The sequence below is a fragment of the Vigna radiata genome, chromosome 7 (genome assembly GCF_000741045.1).
Source record: "Vigna radiata var. radiata cultivar VC1973A chromosome 7, Vradiata_ver6, whole genome shotgun sequence".
Lineage (NCBI taxonomy): Eukaryota > Viridiplantae > Streptophyta > Magnoliopsida > Fabales > Fabaceae > Vigna > Vigna radiata.
The window spans coordinates 48,710,207-48,728,751 of NC_028357.1; the positions used below are offsets into that span (position 1 = coordinate 48,710,207).

General features: G+C 30.2%; 3 protein-coding genes across 6 annotated transcripts; 2 read left to right on the top strand and 1 right to left on the bottom strand.

Moving 5' to 3' along the window:
• Nucleotides 1–2,999: 2,999 nt before the first annotated feature.
• LOC106767074 (protein SRC2) lies at nt 3,000–4,239 on the bottom strand. Its single transcript, XM_014651895.2, has one exon. The coding sequence runs from the start codon at nt 4,012–4,014 to the stop codon at nt 3,178–3,180; it is 837 nt and encodes a 278-aa protein (XP_014507381.1). The 5' UTR covers nt 4,015–4,239; the 3' UTR covers nt 3,000–3,177.
• Nucleotides 4,240–7,241: 3,002 nt separating this feature from the next.
• Nucleotides 7,242–11,852, top strand: LOC106766538. 3 transcript variants are annotated; one of them, XM_014651261.2, is made up of 6 exons: nt 7,242–7,465; nt 8,493–8,886; nt 9,410–9,428; nt 9,598–9,697; nt 10,014–10,106; nt 11,741–11,852. In XM_014651261.2, the coding sequence occupies exons 2-6, from the start codon at nt 8,780–8,782 to the stop codon at nt 11,815–11,817; spliced, it is 396 nt and encodes a 131-aa protein (XP_014506747.2). In that variant the 5' UTR covers nt 7,242–7,465; nt 8,493–8,779; the 3' UTR covers nt 11,818–11,852. The 3 variants fall into 3 exon arrangements, 2 of the variants coding, with proteins under 2 accessions (XP_014506747.2, XP_022639776.1); XM_022784055.1 differs by having other exon boundaries at nt 8,808–8,886; XR_002668866.1 differs by lacking the exons at nt 9,410–9,428; nt 11,741–11,852 and having other exon boundaries at nt 10,014–10,216.
• Nucleotides 11,853–14,067: 2,215 nt separating this feature from the next.
• Nucleotides 14,068–18,319, top strand: LOC106765419 (mitochondrial thiamine diphosphate carrier 2). Of its 2 annotated transcripts, XM_014650033.2 has the most exons (8): nt 14,068–14,316; nt 14,418–14,570; nt 14,659–14,787; nt 14,899–15,010; nt 15,417–15,544; nt 16,717–16,869; nt 17,479–17,616; nt 17,816–18,319. In XM_014650033.2, the coding sequence occupies exons 2-8, from the start codon at nt 14,454–14,456 to the stop codon at nt 18,032–18,034; spliced, it is 996 nt and encodes a 331-aa protein (XP_014505519.1). In that variant the 5' UTR covers nt 14,068–14,316; nt 14,418–14,453; the 3' UTR covers nt 18,035–18,319. The 2 variants fall into 2 exon arrangements, with proteins under 2 accessions (XP_014505519.1, XP_022639777.1); XM_022784056.1 differs by lacking the exon at nt 14,068–14,316 and having other exon boundaries at nt 14,329–14,570.
• Nucleotides 18,320–18,545: the final 226 nt, after the last annotated feature.

Here is an 18,545-nt window from a genome sequence, read left to right on the forward strand (position 1 = left end):
AAACTAACAAAAACATAATCTAAAATAATCTAAAACGCTTAAACGGATGTGGGAATCCGTAAACGGATGTCAACATCCGTTTAAGGGTAAACGGAAGTCGCCATCCGTTTAGCGGTTTTACGAAAGTATTACTAACCTCGACTCGAAGAGGATCGCTGGTTAAAGGTTGGATACAACACCACAATGCAATGCAGAGATATAATAATTCAAGGACAAATTCTTCCACGAGAAATCGATATCTCAATTATCACTTGAAATACAAGAAAAATGGAAGAAAGAATTTCTAGAAAAATAAAACAAAGAATTCCTGAGAAGAAAGCATAAAGATGAAAACATGAAGATAAAAAAAAGAATAAATAGGTTATGTAGGAGTGGGAGAATAAAATCATAAAATTTTATTTCTAAATATAAATTTTTGTTAAAGGATAAAATTGGAATAGAAAAAATAAAGCAAAGGGTAAAAATGGAATGGGGGGTGGAGGATGAAATTGGGGAGGTACAGGGAGTAACCCCCCTCAAAAAGACACCAAGGCCCAAAACGGGAAGAAGAATTTCTTTGGGTCTTCGGCCCATTTTTTCTTTGTGCCCAATAAACAAATGGCTACGTGTGTCTGGTTACTTCTTTGTTATTTTTATACATTTATGTGTTGTATTGATTTAAAATGTTGGTATTTTATATCTAAACTTGTGCTTATCCATGGGTCAATGTTGGTTTTTGGGTTTATTAAAAGAGAATTAGATATCGGTAAAAATAATAGTAAATATTATTATTATTTATGATTAATTTTTAAATAGAATTAACTTTTAAAAAGTTAATATATTTATAAAAATATAAATAATACACTTTATAAAAAATAAAGGATAAAATATATGTGAAAATAAAATAGATTATTCAAAAGTATAAAAGATATATAAAAATATTTGAATTGACTCGTTAAAAATATAAATTAATATATAAATAGACTTATGTAATATGAATTGCTAGACTTTTTAATCAGTATATTGATAAATTTGTTTAATATATGTTGTTAGACTCCTTTAATCAATAAATAGATACATTAGTGTTTAATGTGTATGATTAGACTTATTTAATTAGTATATTGATAAACTTGTGTAATCTATATTGCAAGTTTCTCTTAATTATAAATCAAACAAAGTCTATAATGCGCAATAAAGAAAATATTTTGGATGTTACAATAAGTTATCCATCTTAACTTTTACACGTTTTGGGAATATTTTATTAGTCATAAGAAAAAAAATATATTTGATGACCATTAAAACAAATATATGTGTAAAGGACCTTCATAATAGAAATTTTATAATTACTCTCAATATAGAATACTGATTAGGCTATAAACTTATTTTTACAGAAGTAATATTTTTATTTTGATTTGATTGAGTTTTTTACGAATATGAGTGTTAATTATATTTGTTCACACATAGCAGTCAAGAATAAAATTTATAATTGAATAAAAGAGCAATAATATACACGTGGAAATTGTAAATAGTTTGTAGACTATTAACGCATTAATAAAAGTTACAATTTGTAAATGGAAAATGAAAAAAAAAAAAGTCATAAAAATTACACCATCAAGATTATAACTAGTTGAAAAGATGGAGAGTTGATTGTACGAATACATTAAATTCATAACACGTGTGCTCTTGGTTAAATTTCGTGTGCTGATGTGATGCTTATAACATGTACATGTACTATAGTTTGATAATCTACTAACCAAATTATGATTTAGTTTTTTCAAAGATGGTATTAACAACATCATAAATGGGTACACTTTCATTTCTTTAAACTTGGATCAATATTTTAGCTTGAAAATTTTATTGTTTCATCTGATACCATGTTATAAATATTTTTTTGAAATTTCTTGGTTGCTTGTAGTGGTGTGAAATGCAGTATTTTTAAATAAAATTTAGAAATATTGGTTCTCATGCTTAATGATTTGTATTTTCAACTTAAACTTACTAAAATATCTGTTAAAATTGAATGTAATATAACAGATGTAGAATGGCGAGTGAAGATCATTTATTTCTGATGCGACATTTTTAAATTGTGATAATTGCTACTCTATTACTTTAATCATCTCAATACTTATGAATACAGTAACATCATTTTCAACTTCCAATTTAATATTATTCATATATTCTTATCAAGCTATTCCTAATGAAGGGTTTATATCTTTATTATGTTAATGTCCCAAGTAGCAAATTAAATAGTAAAATATTTATAATTTATAATAACATATTTATAATAACACATTTATAAATATTTTGTTTAAATTAAAGTCGAATCTATTCACAACTCCTCCTGACACACATCAATTTATAGTTTAATATTAATTGTAAAGTTAATAAATCTTAAATGACATCAGACGATTATATTTTCTTTTAAAATTTCAAAAATAACGATCTTGTCATAGTTGGATGTACTAAAGATCGTGTTTTTGAGATTTTAATTTAAAATGAAAATTATTGAAAAATGGATGAAAAAAAGCAACTATCCCTACAATTATATATTGATTTTTCATAATTTTAATAAAAAAATATTAACAAAAAATAAAAAAAAAAACCACAATTCTATGTTTTTATAAGATACGTCAATTAACATGTTACAGCATGCTTATAAATTTCTAAAATTATAATAATAATATTTTAAAACTAAAAAAAAAAAGATTTATTTAATATTATCTGCTTTCTTATTCTTATTTTCTTAAGAAATAAGATAGTTAAATTTTTTATAAGCAACTTATCGGATGGTGAAATGAGTGTTTTGTCCATAAGAAAAAGTGAAAACAATGAAGAAGATAATAATAACTCACAATGTAAGTACATACGGATGCCGATGCTCATACCCAGAATGTAAGCATAACAAAAACATGAAAATATTATTAATTTTTACTTGCCTTTAAGATCTATATTATGTTATTGAACAATATTTTACAGTGAGTATATGGTCCAATATTCTAGGATTAATATTGGAAAAGAAATTAAAAAGCAGAGATAGACGTGAAGCATACATTACGTAACCAAAAACTTCAACAATTACACAAAGAACACGCCACCTGTACAGGAAACTAGAAGTAAGAAAAAACAGAGTATACTGTCGCAAAACCATATTCAAGGTTCACATACTAAGAAAAACTAACGTACTCAGTAAGAAAAAGATTAAAAATCAAATCCACCGGCATCTCCAAAACCAGCGTCATAGCCAGCATCGTAAGAACCTACATCAGATATCATGTCTCCGATCAGAAGCCCACCCAACGCTCCACCAAGCAAACCCGCTCCCAATCCCATTCCAAATTTGTTCTTCCGAGCTCCTTGAGCCGGAGCAGCAGCAGGAGGGTAACCGTACCCGGGTTGCGGCGCATACCCGTAAGCCGCTTGTGGAGCGTACCCATATGCCGCCTGTGGCGGCGGAGGGTACCCATATCCGCCCGCATATTGTGGCTGCTGGGGAGGAGGATACACGACGGGATACGAGGCAGAAGTGGACCCCACCGCGGGAGCAGGATAAGCCGTCACCGGCTCCGTCTTGGGAGCAACCGAAAGCACAGGCGCTGACGGCGCTGACGCTACCCCGGGCGCAGTGAATTTTTCGCTAAATCTGTAAGAAAAACTAAACGATCCTTTGGGTTTGCCGGAGGGTTTTCTGACCTGGTAACTGACATGCTGGAAGGCTTTTCCATCACCGGGTTGGTCGAGGAGCTCCCTGATGGGGACGAGGACCTGGCCGATTTCTTTGTCAGCGGATAGGCTGCGTTCGCAGCGGAGCTTGATTTCGATGGTCAAGCGGTTCTGGCGCGCGAGCGATTCGTCGATGGTGAACTTCTCGGTAACTTTCCACGTGGGGTTGGTGCCGCCGTTTCTGTCGACGGGAGTCTTGATCTTTTGGACGCCGGAGAGCGAAACGACGGCGTACACGTCCATCCTGGAAAAAAGATTCACGTTTTTCAGATCCTTCGCCGATCCGAGGCTGAGTTCCAGCGTTCTGTGTTCCATGGTGAGGGTGACGAGGGTTTCGGTGAATTCGCAGATCAGAAATATGAATCCAAAGTTGTTTGTTGTGTAGGTTTTATCTTCTTCGTTCAGAAACTAATTAACACAAATTAAGGTCAACCATCTTGAACTTAAAGCGCCACTCCTTCGTATTCACGCGTTTTAATACTGGTACTTTTTTTCTCGGGTTTTATTGTTGTAACGAAATTAAATAAATATATTTCTATTATTTTTTATGCATATTTTATTTTTTCAGGTATTATTCTAAGGTTTCTTATATCTTTGCTTTTTAGATTTTTTTAATGGAAAAAGATTCTTTTCACTCCATTTGGTTACCATCTAATAATTTTTATTTTATAGAAATAAAATTATGTTAACAAAATTTAATTTTTATAATTTTAGAAAACATGTTAAATGGATATAAAACAACAAATAGATAGCAATGGCTTAATCTAATGAAACAATTTATTTCGAAACTTCCAAAGTTTACACTGCTATTGACCAAGTCCTATGTCAGTTGCAAGCGTCTGCATCACTTTGCATATGCACGACACACACGGCTCACGACTTTTTCCTATTGTCGTTTTCAGTTTCACTGATGCGCGTTTTGCGAGCTAAACAAAGAAAAAACTTACGTTAACATTTATTTTATTATTTACTATAATAATAATACAAAAGTAAAATGGTTTAAAAAATATAAAATTTTATAATTTAAAAAAAATAAAATAATATCAAATAAATATAAAAAATTTAGTTATGTAAAAGAATCATTTCTCTATTTATTAACTTACGTATTTAAAAATTACAATGGTTTTTTCGTAAAAGACAAAATAATAGTAATATTTAAAATTGGCTTATCTTTCTTCTTTATTCTGTTTTTAATACCCATAAGAAAATTGGCGGTTTCCAAGAAGTTGTTGGGACCCTTCTTTGATCCTTCTTCCAACGAACTTTATGTTACAGATGTTCCACTCCTTTCTTTTATTATATGTTCGACCTTTTATTAAATTTTAAAATAATAATTCATTTTTATTTTATTTCTTATAATTTAATTTGAAAATATTCGAAAATTATATAATTTCCTCTGGTTCATGGAATTCAACAGAAGGACCACAAACGGACACAACTAAACTTTGTTTCCAGACTTTTTTTAATTGGTTATATTCTGCGTATTTGGCCAAGTTTTAAAGAAAATGATATTTTGAAACCAATTTTTGACACTACTTTGATACTGGACACGTGTCAAAATGTGGTTGGACGATTTCAAATTAAAAAAACTGAGACAAAAGTATATTTGGAAGAAAAAAACCAAAGTTTTTTTTTTAATTTGAAATTGTCCAACCACATTTTGACACGTGTACAGTATCAAAATAATGTCAAAAATTAATGTCAAAATATCTTTTTGAAATGAAAATTAATGTACGGGATCTGAATTTGGTCCTTATTTTTCCAACACATTAGGTATGGAAGTGTGTGGAGTATTTTTGTGGTGAGGTGTCATTGTTTATATACGCTACAACCAAAAGTTAAAGTTGAAAGGAAAAAAGTGTCTTGTATTGAATGCTAATCTCTTCGTTTTTTAATGCTAATCTTTTCGTTAGGAAAAAAAAGGGAAATAATGTCTTACACTCAATAAAAAAAATGTACAACGTTTACAAATTAATCCATTTTTTTATCGACTGCTAATTGTTTAAATGTTTTAGGTTAACTTTATGAGTACTAACTTTTAGTTTTGTGACTTTTTTTTTTAACTAGTCATCTTATTTTTTGTACAACTTTTTCATCCTTTCTTAGGTTTAGAAGAGAAAATAAAAATCTTTTTATTTTATTTCATGTATTACGAATCACAAATGTTTATATTATATCTTAAAGAGAGTTTTTTTTTATCTAATTAATATTTCATATCGATTTTACAATAGTAGTTTTAGGATTTTGGGTGGCAAAACAGGTTAATCTAATCCAACTAAAAAAAATTAGAAATATTTTGTTGTTAAAAAATTTACGTAAAGAGTTGAGTCATTGACATATTCGTCTTCAGGCAAAAGTTCATTTAAGATCTCTTTAATTTCGTCATCTTCACTAACCTCTCTAATTTCATCATTTGGGGATGTTGAATTGTTATCTCTTAAAAAACCTTTAGGCCAATTACCAATTCCTTCTGGTGTCATTATGCTTGTGAAAATTAGATAAAATTACATAAGACAAAAATTATAAAATGAAAACTCATTATAAAATCATTTTTTGTATGAAATTGTTTAATAACGAGTGTTTCTGATTTTTTCCAGGCAAACTATCAATTCCTTCATATGTTATTATATTTGTAAAAATTGGATAAAATTATACAAGACAAAAATTATAAAATGAAAACTCATTATAAAACAATTTTTTTGTAAGAAATTGCTTAACCGTTTCTGATTTTTTTTTAATGGGGGGCTACAGTAGAGATGATAAAGAAAAGGTTGAAGTGAGAGAAATGAAAGAGAAAAGATTAAGAGGAATGAGAGACGTGACTAAGGATTTGGGTTTTTTTGTTTTGAGAATGATTTCTTTTTTAAATATTTTTGACTTTAAAACTTAGAATCTATAACATATGAAGGTATTTTTGCCTACAATAATCTGATACACATTATTAAAATATACCAACTGAAAAATAAGCATATACACATTAACATACCCATATATATATATATATATATATCACCACTAAAAAATCATTTATTACAAGCAGATTTTACTGTTAAAATATTTCTGCAATTTTTTTGTAAATAAAAAGTTACCATATATATCACTACTAAAAAATCATTTATTACAGGCAGATTTTACTGTTAAAATATTTCTGCAATCTTTTTTGTAAAGAAAAAGTTACCGATATGATTACATGTGAGTTTTCCTGTGTAAAATTAGATCTGTATGAAAATTACTTTTAATATTTGCCCTATTACAAAAAAAAAAAATGTTAGATCTTTTAAATGATGTTGTAAATGATTTTTTTGCATATTTTCTTATGGATATAATTTTGTAAATAAATATATAGATTTTTGGCTTGAAATATTTTCTGAACACGCAAATATTTTTTGAATAATATATTCAAAATATTTTTTTCTTATAAAAATATTTTGTAGATAACTATTGATAATAATTACGTAATTATCTATATATATTAATTATTATTTTTCTTGCAAATAAAAATAGCAGGAAATTTGAAATTTACATTTGAAACTTAGCCTCTTCAAGCACAGGTTTAACCTTCATTGCATTTGAAATTTCATCTATTAAAACTTACCTCAATCTTCTCCCACAAAAGTGACTTGGCCTCATTTTCCGTGAAGATTTCCATCGACGCTACATCCTGCAGAGGTTGAAAACATTTATGCTCTACAGCTGATATGATTTACGCGGTGGTCTCTGAAGCTTCCAGTTAACCTGAAAAAACCCTGACTCCCAATTTCGAAAGGTATGAAACCCTACCTTGTTCATAAATCTGAATGCTATATTGTTCAATATGTCATTGAATCAGTGAACTGCAAAATTGTTACGCAGGTGTCCCATGATCAAAACTAGCATGTAGTGTTGAGTGTGTCTCTTAGCGCAAATTATTTTGTCTGCATTTTGAGATTGATAGTGAATATACTTTTCATTTTATTTGTAGTTGATGACTCATTGATTTTTTATGAAACCAAATTTGCTTAACCTAATTAAGCTAGCCATCTAATAATGGTTAAGATTTTTTTTTTTTTTATAATTAGAAATACATTGATTGTTATAGAATTCACTCCCTGTTTATTGTGGTTTGAAAGAATACTGGTTATTTAATAAGAATCACATTATACTGATGCCGATTAGTGATGTCATTGTATTTAGCATCTAGTTAATAAGAAAACTAACCATAATTAACTTCAACATTTCCTCAATCATGTCAGATTTTCTTCTTTGTTGTTAATATTGTTTGGTTGCAGATTGCAATCCAACTCAGTGACTAACAAGCAAATAAAACTTAGATTATTATATGTGTAGAAAACTGCAGATTGCAGATTGTTTTACCACTGGTTTAGTGAGTTAGAAAAGCATGTGTAGAAAGCTGGAAGCAGATACATATGAATGATTGATTCGGTCTTTTGAAGTTTGAACCAATGCGTAGAAAACCAATTCCTTTTAACCTTTTTGGTCTTTAGATAGATAGACAGATATAATATAGCTTTTCTTTACAGAAAATCTACAGAGTACATTCACATTTTTGTTCAAAGTGTGGGACAAACAGGAAAAAAAGAAGGGACTTTGCAGCAACATAGATGAGATTGGAAGTTAATATGAAATTATCAAAATTATGAAAATAAGCATGTCATTAGTAATTATCCTTGGCCCAAAAGTCATGGAGCCAGGGGACAAAGGATATACCAATATACCAACTGCTTTTACCATATTCACTTCCAAAAATTTTAAAGATTGTGTCACTGTAACATTACTACTATTTCTAATGATAGGTTGGCCAGTCCATGACCTTTCACCTTCCATGTCAGAAACCGGATCCAACTCATACCTTCACAAACTAATCCAAGGCTACACTACATTTTTCACAGTTCCGAAGAGAGACGTCAACCCTCTCACTCTCCTTTTTATTAATGAATTCAATCTTGCCAGATGATTCAGAGCACACTTCTTATGATACTTATTCTATTATGATATACTAATTTTGTAGTTATTATAGTGTCCAAAATTGATTCATATCTCATTACAATGGTTGGATCATATTCAGCTCTCTTTATTGTTGATGAAATGTCTTCCATTTCTGCTCTTAGATTTCTGTACGGATGAACGAAGAGTTGATGTGACCATAACTAGGTCTGAAGACGTTAAAGTGCTACACAGTGTGATGTGGTACTTCCGAGAAAAAAGTCCCTTTGAGCAAAGACATTATCATATTTTCAGACCCTTACTTTTATGGTTTTAATTTCCAAAACTCAAATTAATCGTTTTCTGAATTATTTTGTCTACATTGTTGACTATCATCTGTTAAAACTGTACCATTCATTGCATAATTGAGCTTAATCTTCTGGATGTTCTTGGATGTTCTTAGGTAATTTTACAGGGATAAAATTATAGTCATTTTGGAAATGATTGTGATTTGTTTGATATTTTTTGAAGAATATTTTAAAGATTTGAAATGGTTTATGTAGAAGTTTATTAACTTTTATGTTTTGATGAATGATGTTATTCATCATCATTTATAGTGTAAAATAACTTATTTTCTTCTATCATATTGGAATTCTCATTGGGAAACTTGTGTGTGTTTCTGTATGCGTGCTTGGGTTTAGTTTTTATTTTTGTAGTGGAAATTTTCTTCTCTCTTCTTCTTTCTCTTTCTCTTTCTCGAATTTAACCTTTGTAGTGGCCATGAAAGCTCCTGTTCCTTGATGCAGGTACCACTCTTTTTCTCTTCATATGCTCATCTTTGTATGTAATATATATGTGTACCGAGTGAGAGAAATAGTTATCTGTTATTACTATTTTCTTCATCAACAACAGTGCCTTGTTCAGGTTTTCTATATTTTCAATCTGCTACTTTGCTAACCGCTGTGTAACAATCAGGCAGCTTCGCAACTTCATGTTGGTCTTGCTGCTACTTCTTCCTCTTCTCCTTGCATCTCTCGTGTGCTGAGCTGCTTGTACGGTTTTAATGTACTTGCAGGTGTGTTATCTTGTAAAATAACTGATTTTCTTGGATCATATTGAAATTCTCACCGGGAAACTTGTATGTGTTTCTGTGTGCGCGCTTGTCTCTTTCTTTCTGCTTTTATTTTTCTCTTCTTTTTGTTTTACATGTTTGTGGTTGTGTGTACTTGTGTGCTTCATCTTGTGTTGCTGTTTCTTTATCGTGCTCTAATGTCTTTGGTTTCGTCGAGATTCTGCTGTTTTTGGCATTAGAGAGAAATGTGCTTAGTGGGGATTTTCATGCATTTATGCTGAGTCTTGACATTCACTCTCTTTTCGTATATATTGTTCAGGGAATGGATCTGGTTTGTGGATTTGTTCTTGCTGTTCGTCTTGCTTTTTTGTGGATTTCTTATGCCAAGCTTTTCTTATGGGGAGTTCATTTGGTTGGTATTGGAATTTTGTTCAACTTCTGTGTTTTGTTCCTAAACGTGCATGTTTAATTTAGGATTTTGTTACCTAAGTTTTTTTTTTTAAAAGTTAAATCATAATTATATCCATCATTATATTGTTCCTTTTCATTATTTTATATATTTTTTAGTCTCCTATTAATTTAAATTTCTCCATTTTTTAAATCAATTATGATTTTATATATTTTTTTATGATTTTTTAAATCAAATTAATTTTCAAAAGACAACCATAATTATAATATTTTATTATGATACATTTTATATTATCATAATTACAATATATTTAAATTATTTTATTTATTATAATTATTTTTCAAATTTATATTCACACGAGTTTATAAAAATTATAAATTTTCAATAAAGTAATTTATTATAAATAAATATACAAATATATAAAACTAAAAATAATATTGTTAAGAATTCGTTTATAAAAAAAACACAATTTCAACAACAACAAAATTGTAATATTAGAAAAAACATGATGAAAAATTATTCTTTGGCAAAATGTTGTACCGGTTAGAAAAAAAAATCTGATTGTCTACTCAGTCAAAAATCAAAAGTGGTCTCAAAAGAAAAAAATCACAATAAATTTTAAATAATTATTAATTTTAAAGATAAAAGTTAATTGGTCACTAACTAATTTATATACTAAAAATTATAAGTTTGTCACTATTATTAATAAAAAAATATAATTAGTGTTTAATTAAACTTTATATTCGTCAATAAAATTAATTATTAATTATAATTTTTTATTAATAATAAAGACTATTTTAGATATCCATTGTTAATTTATAAAATAATATATAAATTAATTATTCTAGTGATTAATATTATAGTTGTAGTGAAATATACATGTAACTAACTATTTAATACTTTTAATTCATAAAAAAGTATCCATTTGCCAAAAGTCAACATTTATAATAACTAAACATGTATCATTAAAGTCATAATAAATAAATATTTTGGACATATAAAATATATTTTATGTCCAAAATAAATATCTTATATTGTGATATAATTTTAAGGTTGAAAAGTAATTTAAAAATAAATATAAAAAAGAAACATTGAAAAGAACATGAGATTTAAAAGAACTCCCAAAATTTTAAAACACCACAAAAAACTTTATCAAAATGTTTTTATCAAAAGAGTATTCTTGACAGTGTATTTGGTGAAATTTAAATACCATCTTTTTGGTTTTTTTTTATAAATCTCAAATAAGTAATGTTTCTTATTTTTAAAAGACCCAATCTATAATGTTTTCCATATTAATTATTTTTAACTAAAACATCTTTGATTAAAAAGGAGAAAAATTACAATGACAAAGAATTAAATAAAAAAAATAGAAGGTACTAATAATAAAAAGTTTTAAAAATATAAACTTAACTGTATTTCTTTTTATTAATCAATAAAACATTTTTCTGAATTTTGATGAGTTAGATAAATAAAAGTATTTTCTTTCCAAATAAAAAGTATGATTTTCTTTATACTAATAACATTTTAATCCAACCATATATTTGATATCTTTAATATGAAATATCAATGATATTGATAGCCATAACTTTTTAGATTTTCAACTACATTCTTTTAAAAGCTTTATATTCCTTTGGCAGATAATTTTTTTACCACCGAAAGTGCGTTAGTGAAGTGGATATCAAGACACATTCTCAGTGCAGTGGAAGAAGACTGAGAAAATGTATAGATATTTAACCATCATTTCATATTTGTATGAAAATACTGTTCAAAACAGAATCAACCCAATTCTAAAACATATTTCAAATATATGGGTCCAATGTTAGACTTAAAATTGTTATCCATATTTAAGACTTTTTTATTTAGATATTCTAGTTAAGTGAAATCCGATTAAAATTAATATTATTATAAATGTCTTAAATATACCAGTAACCATATTTTTACCATGTGAGTATTGATTTTTTTTAATTAAGATGGGTCTAATCATAATTTGATTCTATTAAATTTAATTTTTGGCTTATTCAATAAAAATAATAATAAGTTTCTTCTAATTGGTATCCATTAATTTTCTCTGAACTTAGACTGTTACATTAAGTATAATACCTAGTTTTAGTGTCCAAGTAGCATACAAAACTCATAAAAGTAACAGCCAATTGAAAACATTGAAGACGACAATCTTTATTTTCTCTTTTTTATAATGGATTTAATAATAGTAACACAAAAACAAAACATGAAAAAATGGGTATATACATACAATATCAAATATACTACCACACAAAAAAAAAACCGGTTGTATAATATTTATAACATTTAATTATATTCTATCATTAATATATTGTAATGTTTTAATGAAATAATTAAGTTAATAGGCTTTATGATGTAAATAATTAAGTATATAAATAAGGCTTAATATCTCCCTTAGTTCTCGTATTTGTGTGAAAATCTCAATTCGGTCCTCAAGTTTTGAACTGTCTCAGGTGGGTCATATTTTTTTTTTTTAAAATGCACACATTTTACCCCAACCGTTAACTGATCTCAAATGGCGTTAAGTTTAGCTAACATGGTATGCTGACGTGTTGGCTTAATCCCTTATTGGTCCTCGTATTTATGTGAAAATCTCAGTTCGGTCCTCAAGTTTTGAACTGTCTCAATTGGGTCATAATTTTTGTAAAAATGCACACATCTTACATCTTACCCCAATCGTAAACTGATATCAAACGGCGTTAAGTTTAGCTGACGTGGTAGCCAGAGGACATGCTGACGTGTATTATTTAATTATATGAATTATTTTTTAAAATAAGCAGTGTTTCACGTGGCACAATGCTTATTATTTAGTTTATTTGAATTACAGTTTTTATTCATCTCTCTGAGAATCAGGGATTTTACACAGATTATCTCCTCGGCTCAAAAAATAAAGTCACCGGAAAACTCGCATAATTAGTGCAATCAGTCTCACAGCCTTTTCTGCAAATGAACCAACTTGGTAACCTATAGGTTCATCACCAACCTTTAAGCTATTTATTCCACTGATAGCAGAAGATAACTGTTGCACAGTGAGATCAATTAGCGATTGGGGTAAAATGTGTGCATTTTTAGAAAAATTATGACCCAATTGAGACAGTTCAAAACCTAAAGACCAAACTGAGATTTTCACACAAATACGAGGATCAAGAAGGGATTAAGTTAACACGTCAGCTAAACTTAACGTCGTTTGAGATCAGTTAACGGTTGGGGTAAAATGTATGCATTTTTACAAAAATTATGACCCAATTGAGACAGTTTAAAATTTGAGGACCAAACTGATATCGACAGACAAATATGAGGACCAATGGAAGTATTAAGCCTATAAATAAAATGTAATTTGAAACTTTATACAAGATTTAGGATTCAATTCTTCATTTTGTAGACTGTATATGTTTGAAAAAAGTTAGTTAAATCAAACTACTTTACCATAATATTCACATGTTTTAGGTGTGAAATATTCAAAATTTGATGAGGTCGTTGATTGTAAGTTCGATAAAAAAAGAAAGTAATTTTGTATATTTAGTTGAAATATTGGTTCACCTTTAATTTTCTTAGGATTATATTTATATGTGTGTTTTTTATTTTCCTTTTTAATATATATATTTATTTGTAGGCATAAAGTAAACACGATGATGACGTCAAGAAAGACGAAAAAAAAGCAAAAAGCTTGAATGATAATCAATGGAGGAATTGCTTTGCGGCAACTAAAGGTGGAAATATTTGATATTTGATATTTAACTTTCTTTTGGAAAAAGTTTGAAAACCAATTCAATATAAAAGAGAATATTTTGTGTTGAATTTTATTTGATTTTGAAAGAATTTTGACTAATAATAATATATTATAATAGTAAGTAGGATAAAGATAAATTTGAGAATAAAAAAAAAGAAAAATAAAAAGAGAGAAAGGTTTAGCAATAGGGTAGGTAGGACATAGGTCAATCTGAAACTGAGAAGAAAAAGAATATGCTGCAATGTTATAATTTCTCCATCAATTCAAAACAAAATTTTGTTCTCATAAACTCTCAACAATCATTTACTTCATTTCTTTCTATAAATAAACTTCTTCTTTCTCCGCCAAATCTGACTCAATTGTATTGAAAACTTGTTTTCTCTGTTCGTCTCTCTTTCTCTCTCTTCATCTCTCTCTCTCTCTCTAGTCTCCAATGTCGGCTCTCTTCTCCATCTCCCCGAGGTCCCTTTCCTTCTCTCTTCACATGCACAGATCCTAAACCCTAATTTCTCTATCCACTTCTCTCCGATTTTCAGAAACCCTAATTTCATTATCCGTTACAGGTTGTAGCCCTAAAACGGAGGAGACTATTTGCGGCAATGGAGGAACCCGGTAAACTGAAGCGTGCCCTGATTGATTCCTCGGCCGGAGCAATTTCCGGAGGAATATCCCGGACTGTTACCTCGCCCCTCGATGTTATTAAGATTCGATTCCAGGTATGTTTGTGTCTGGGTTATGTTTGTGGTTGGAATGATCTTTTCATTTTAATTGTTGTGTTATTCACGCTAAAAATAAAAATAACAGGTTCAACTGGAGCCCACATCTTCGTGGGCTTTACTACGTAAGGATTTGGCTGCAGCTGCGTCTGCACCATCAAAATACACTGGCATGTTTCAAGCAACCAAGGATATTCTTAAAGAAGAAGGCGTTCAGGTAGAGGAAGCAATAAATAAACCCCGTGCTTTTTGTTACCCTTTTATGTTTATCAATGTGTGTGTGTGTGTTTGGAAGCTAAAAGCTTTGTTTTTTTAATCCTTTTTCCAGGGATTTTGGCGGGGAAATGTCCCGGCATTGCTCATGGTTATGCCGTATACAGCTATACAATTTACAGTTTTACATAAGTTGAAGACTTTTGTCTCTGGCTCTTCGAAGACAGGTATTCTATTTTATAATTTACGGTCTCCATGTGTCGTCTTCATTAATATTATCTTTTAGTTTACAGTGTTAATGTTAAATTGAATACATTCTCAACCGATAGAAATAATATTTTTGGAGTTTTATTAAATTCATTGCGGTATTTGCTGAATACATTTAGACCAATTTATTTTGCGTAAGGCTCTTATTCAATTATACCAATTTGTTTTGCCTAAGGCTCTTTTGGGGAGGAGGATGCTGTCTGTAGTTAACCGGTGTGTACTCTATAAATGCTAGCTAAAGCCTATTGCCACACACTCTGCACACTTCAGAAATATAATTATTTAATTATAATATACTAAAAGATGTCCTTTATTTTTTATTTATAGTATTTTGTTTTTTCATTGATTGCTTTTTTGTTTGTGCAGAGAATCACATTAATTTGAGCCCTTATCTTTCCTATGTCAGTGGAGCATTAGCTGGGTGTGCAGCTACAGTAGGTTCATACCCATTTGATCTTCTCCGTACCATATTAGCATCTCAGGGTGAACCAAAGGTATAAGCATTATTAGTTTTAAGTTCACTAAACAGATTCAAACTAAATCTATGTAATGGTAGTTAGTGTTCTGTAGAGTGAAGCAAATTATTGATCTTCTTTTTAAATACATTCATTTGGTTCTTAAACTTTAGGCTTTTATCTACTCCGTCATAAAGATGAGCCTACATTTCATTCTTTGGGCTTGAGTGTTTATTCTTTGACATCACTTTTTTGTTTTATCTGTTCTTGTTGCTTGTTGCGAGCTAGAGGATGCTTCATTTTCGAATGAGCTCTATCAACAGTTTTGTTAGTTTTGAGTTGTCTCCACTTCAAAGTTATGCTATACTTCTACAATGCACTATTGTTCAAATGCCTGGGGAGACACCAACCTTTATACTCTCCACTTTGGAGAGAAATCAAATCTGATATTCCTCAAGATATTGTAGTTTGAAATTTTAAAGTATTTATTTTTCTGTTCTCGTGGCTAGTGTGAGAAATCTACGCACTCATTTATTGTTTTCTTTTTCACACTTGTTAACTAATGTGAAACAGAGGAAGGAAATCAAATTAAATGTCAAGTGGAAGGAACTCAAATTAAATGACAAGAGCTACTTTTTAAGGCATATATTTACTCCAAAGAGTGAATTTAGTCTGATGGTTGTAATGAGTAATCCCTCTCATGCGGTTAGATTGAAAGAAAGAGGATTAACTCTTTTATATTTACTTTTGGAGTAATTTGATCCCTTCTCATATTGGTTATTCATATATTTTTAAGGAAAATCCTGGAGATAAATGCCTTGCAAACTATAACATCTATTCTCTTTCATAAATTATACTGAATCATTGACAGCTGCAGACCATAAGTCATAATAGAATCTTGTTATAATGCACTCTGGACTATAGTGAATACCTTGAACCTTATTAAGTTTGACTTCAGCTTGGTTATGAAATGGGCTCAAGTATCAATCCATGGTATTGTATGTTTCCAGTTTAAGGATTGCTATGAACAATGTGGTGGTCATTTGAGTACTTGTGGCAGATATGAGATCTTCGTTAATGATTTCATTAACTCTAAATGCTTATGCTTTTTATGCTGTTATGTTTTGCTTTGTATGGAAATAAAGATCTTGTTTTGGTCCATTTTAAAGCTTTCTTTTTTGTAACAAGCATTTGCCAATATCCTGCTATAGGTATATCCAACCATGAGATCAGCATTCATTGATATTGTTCGTACACGTGGATTCCAAGGCTTGTATTCCGGACTGTCCCCTACTCTAGTGGAGATTATACCTTATGCAGGCCTACAATTTGGCACGTATGATACATTTAAGCGTTGGGCCATGGTACAATTCCAGTCCTTCTATTTAAAACTCATCTCTATTTGTTGACGTGATTATTCTATGCATTCTTTGGATGTTATACTTTGTTTATTGTGAAACTCTAATGTGGTGAGATGGTAGATTCCCATGGACACTGCATGATCCAGTCTGCCATGCTTTGTAATATTATTCCTTCATGTTGTAGGCTTCTCGGTGGAATGCGATTCTCTGATTCAGTTTTGAGGATTGCCCTATATGTGCATTTTCAGTTTCAGTTTCAATATACATTTTGTCTTATATCCTTGTTTTATCTGTTGCCGTGCTTTTCAATGTGGACTCCGCGTATGAATTACTATTGTCATTTACTGGATGAATTAGTTGCACTATCAATGCTGCTACACTTTTTTCAATGTTGTTTGAAAAAGAATCTATTTACGTTTTGATTATATTGCAGATTAAAGTTGATGAATTATTAGCAGAAGAGAAAATTAACTTTTGAAATTATGTCACTATTGATTTATTTCCGCTTGTCTTAAAGCTTCACACAGTTGATGAATGTTTAGTTTACTTTACTTTTGTATTGTAGTGTTTGGTCCTGTTAACATATAATGTATTGCGGGTGTGAAATTGTAGGCTTTGAATCATAGATTTTCGAACGCTGCTGCAGAAGACAACATATCTAGCTTTCAGCTTTTCCTTTGTGGGTTAGCAGCTGGAACATGTGCCAAACTTGTCTGTCATCCACTTGATGTCGTCAAGAAAAGATTTCAGGTAAACCTGTACACATATTAAAGATCATTACAGGGATTGGAAGTTCAATTTCAGAACTTAGAGTTTTAGATATCCTCGTCTCTCAACCTTAAAAATTGTAGTTTAGGGACATAAGGAGAGGGTGTTAAAGAAAATTGGACATTGTGTTATTCTGTCATTGTCATTTCTAATAATGGATCTTCATTCTTTCTTGCTGCAGATTGAAGGGCTTCAAAGACATCCAAGATATGGAGCTCGAGTTGAGCATCGTGCATACAGGAACATGTTGGATGCCATGCAACGGATAATGCGATTAGAGGGTTGGGCTGGTTTGTACAAGGGGATAATCCCATCAACTGTTAAAGCTGCACCTGCTGGTGCTGTTACATTTGTTGCTTATGAGTTGACATCAGATTGGCTAGAGTCCACTTTTAGTTGATTTTTCCCCACTTTTTCTTCCGTTATTAATCCTATTCTTTTTCAATATACAAATTGATCCCTCGTAGTGTAGGAAGAAAGTGAGGGATTTAATTCATTGTAATGATAGTTATAGATGGAAAAGATTTGTTCTTGATGTCTACGTCTGATATCGAATTCCAAATGTATATTTCCAAGATGGTGCAAAGCCTGTCTGGAATCGAATGGTGTTTGGATTCAACCTAATTTTAGTCTTGTAGTTAAATTGGGTCATAATCAATGAATATCTTTGTGTTCCAGGTTATGAGACCATGATGTGCCTATTCTTTATGATAATTCTGTTGGGACAAAAGTAGTCTATCCTCAAATTTGTCATTTTTGTAGTCTAATAATGTCCTTCTGCAATCCCCAAGATTCCAATTATTGATTGATATTAATGTGAAATGTCGTCTCTTTTTGATGTCCAGGATTCATCCTTCTGTCTTTCATAAACAATCCCATCAGTGGTTTTTTTCATCATTGGTTGGTTGTAA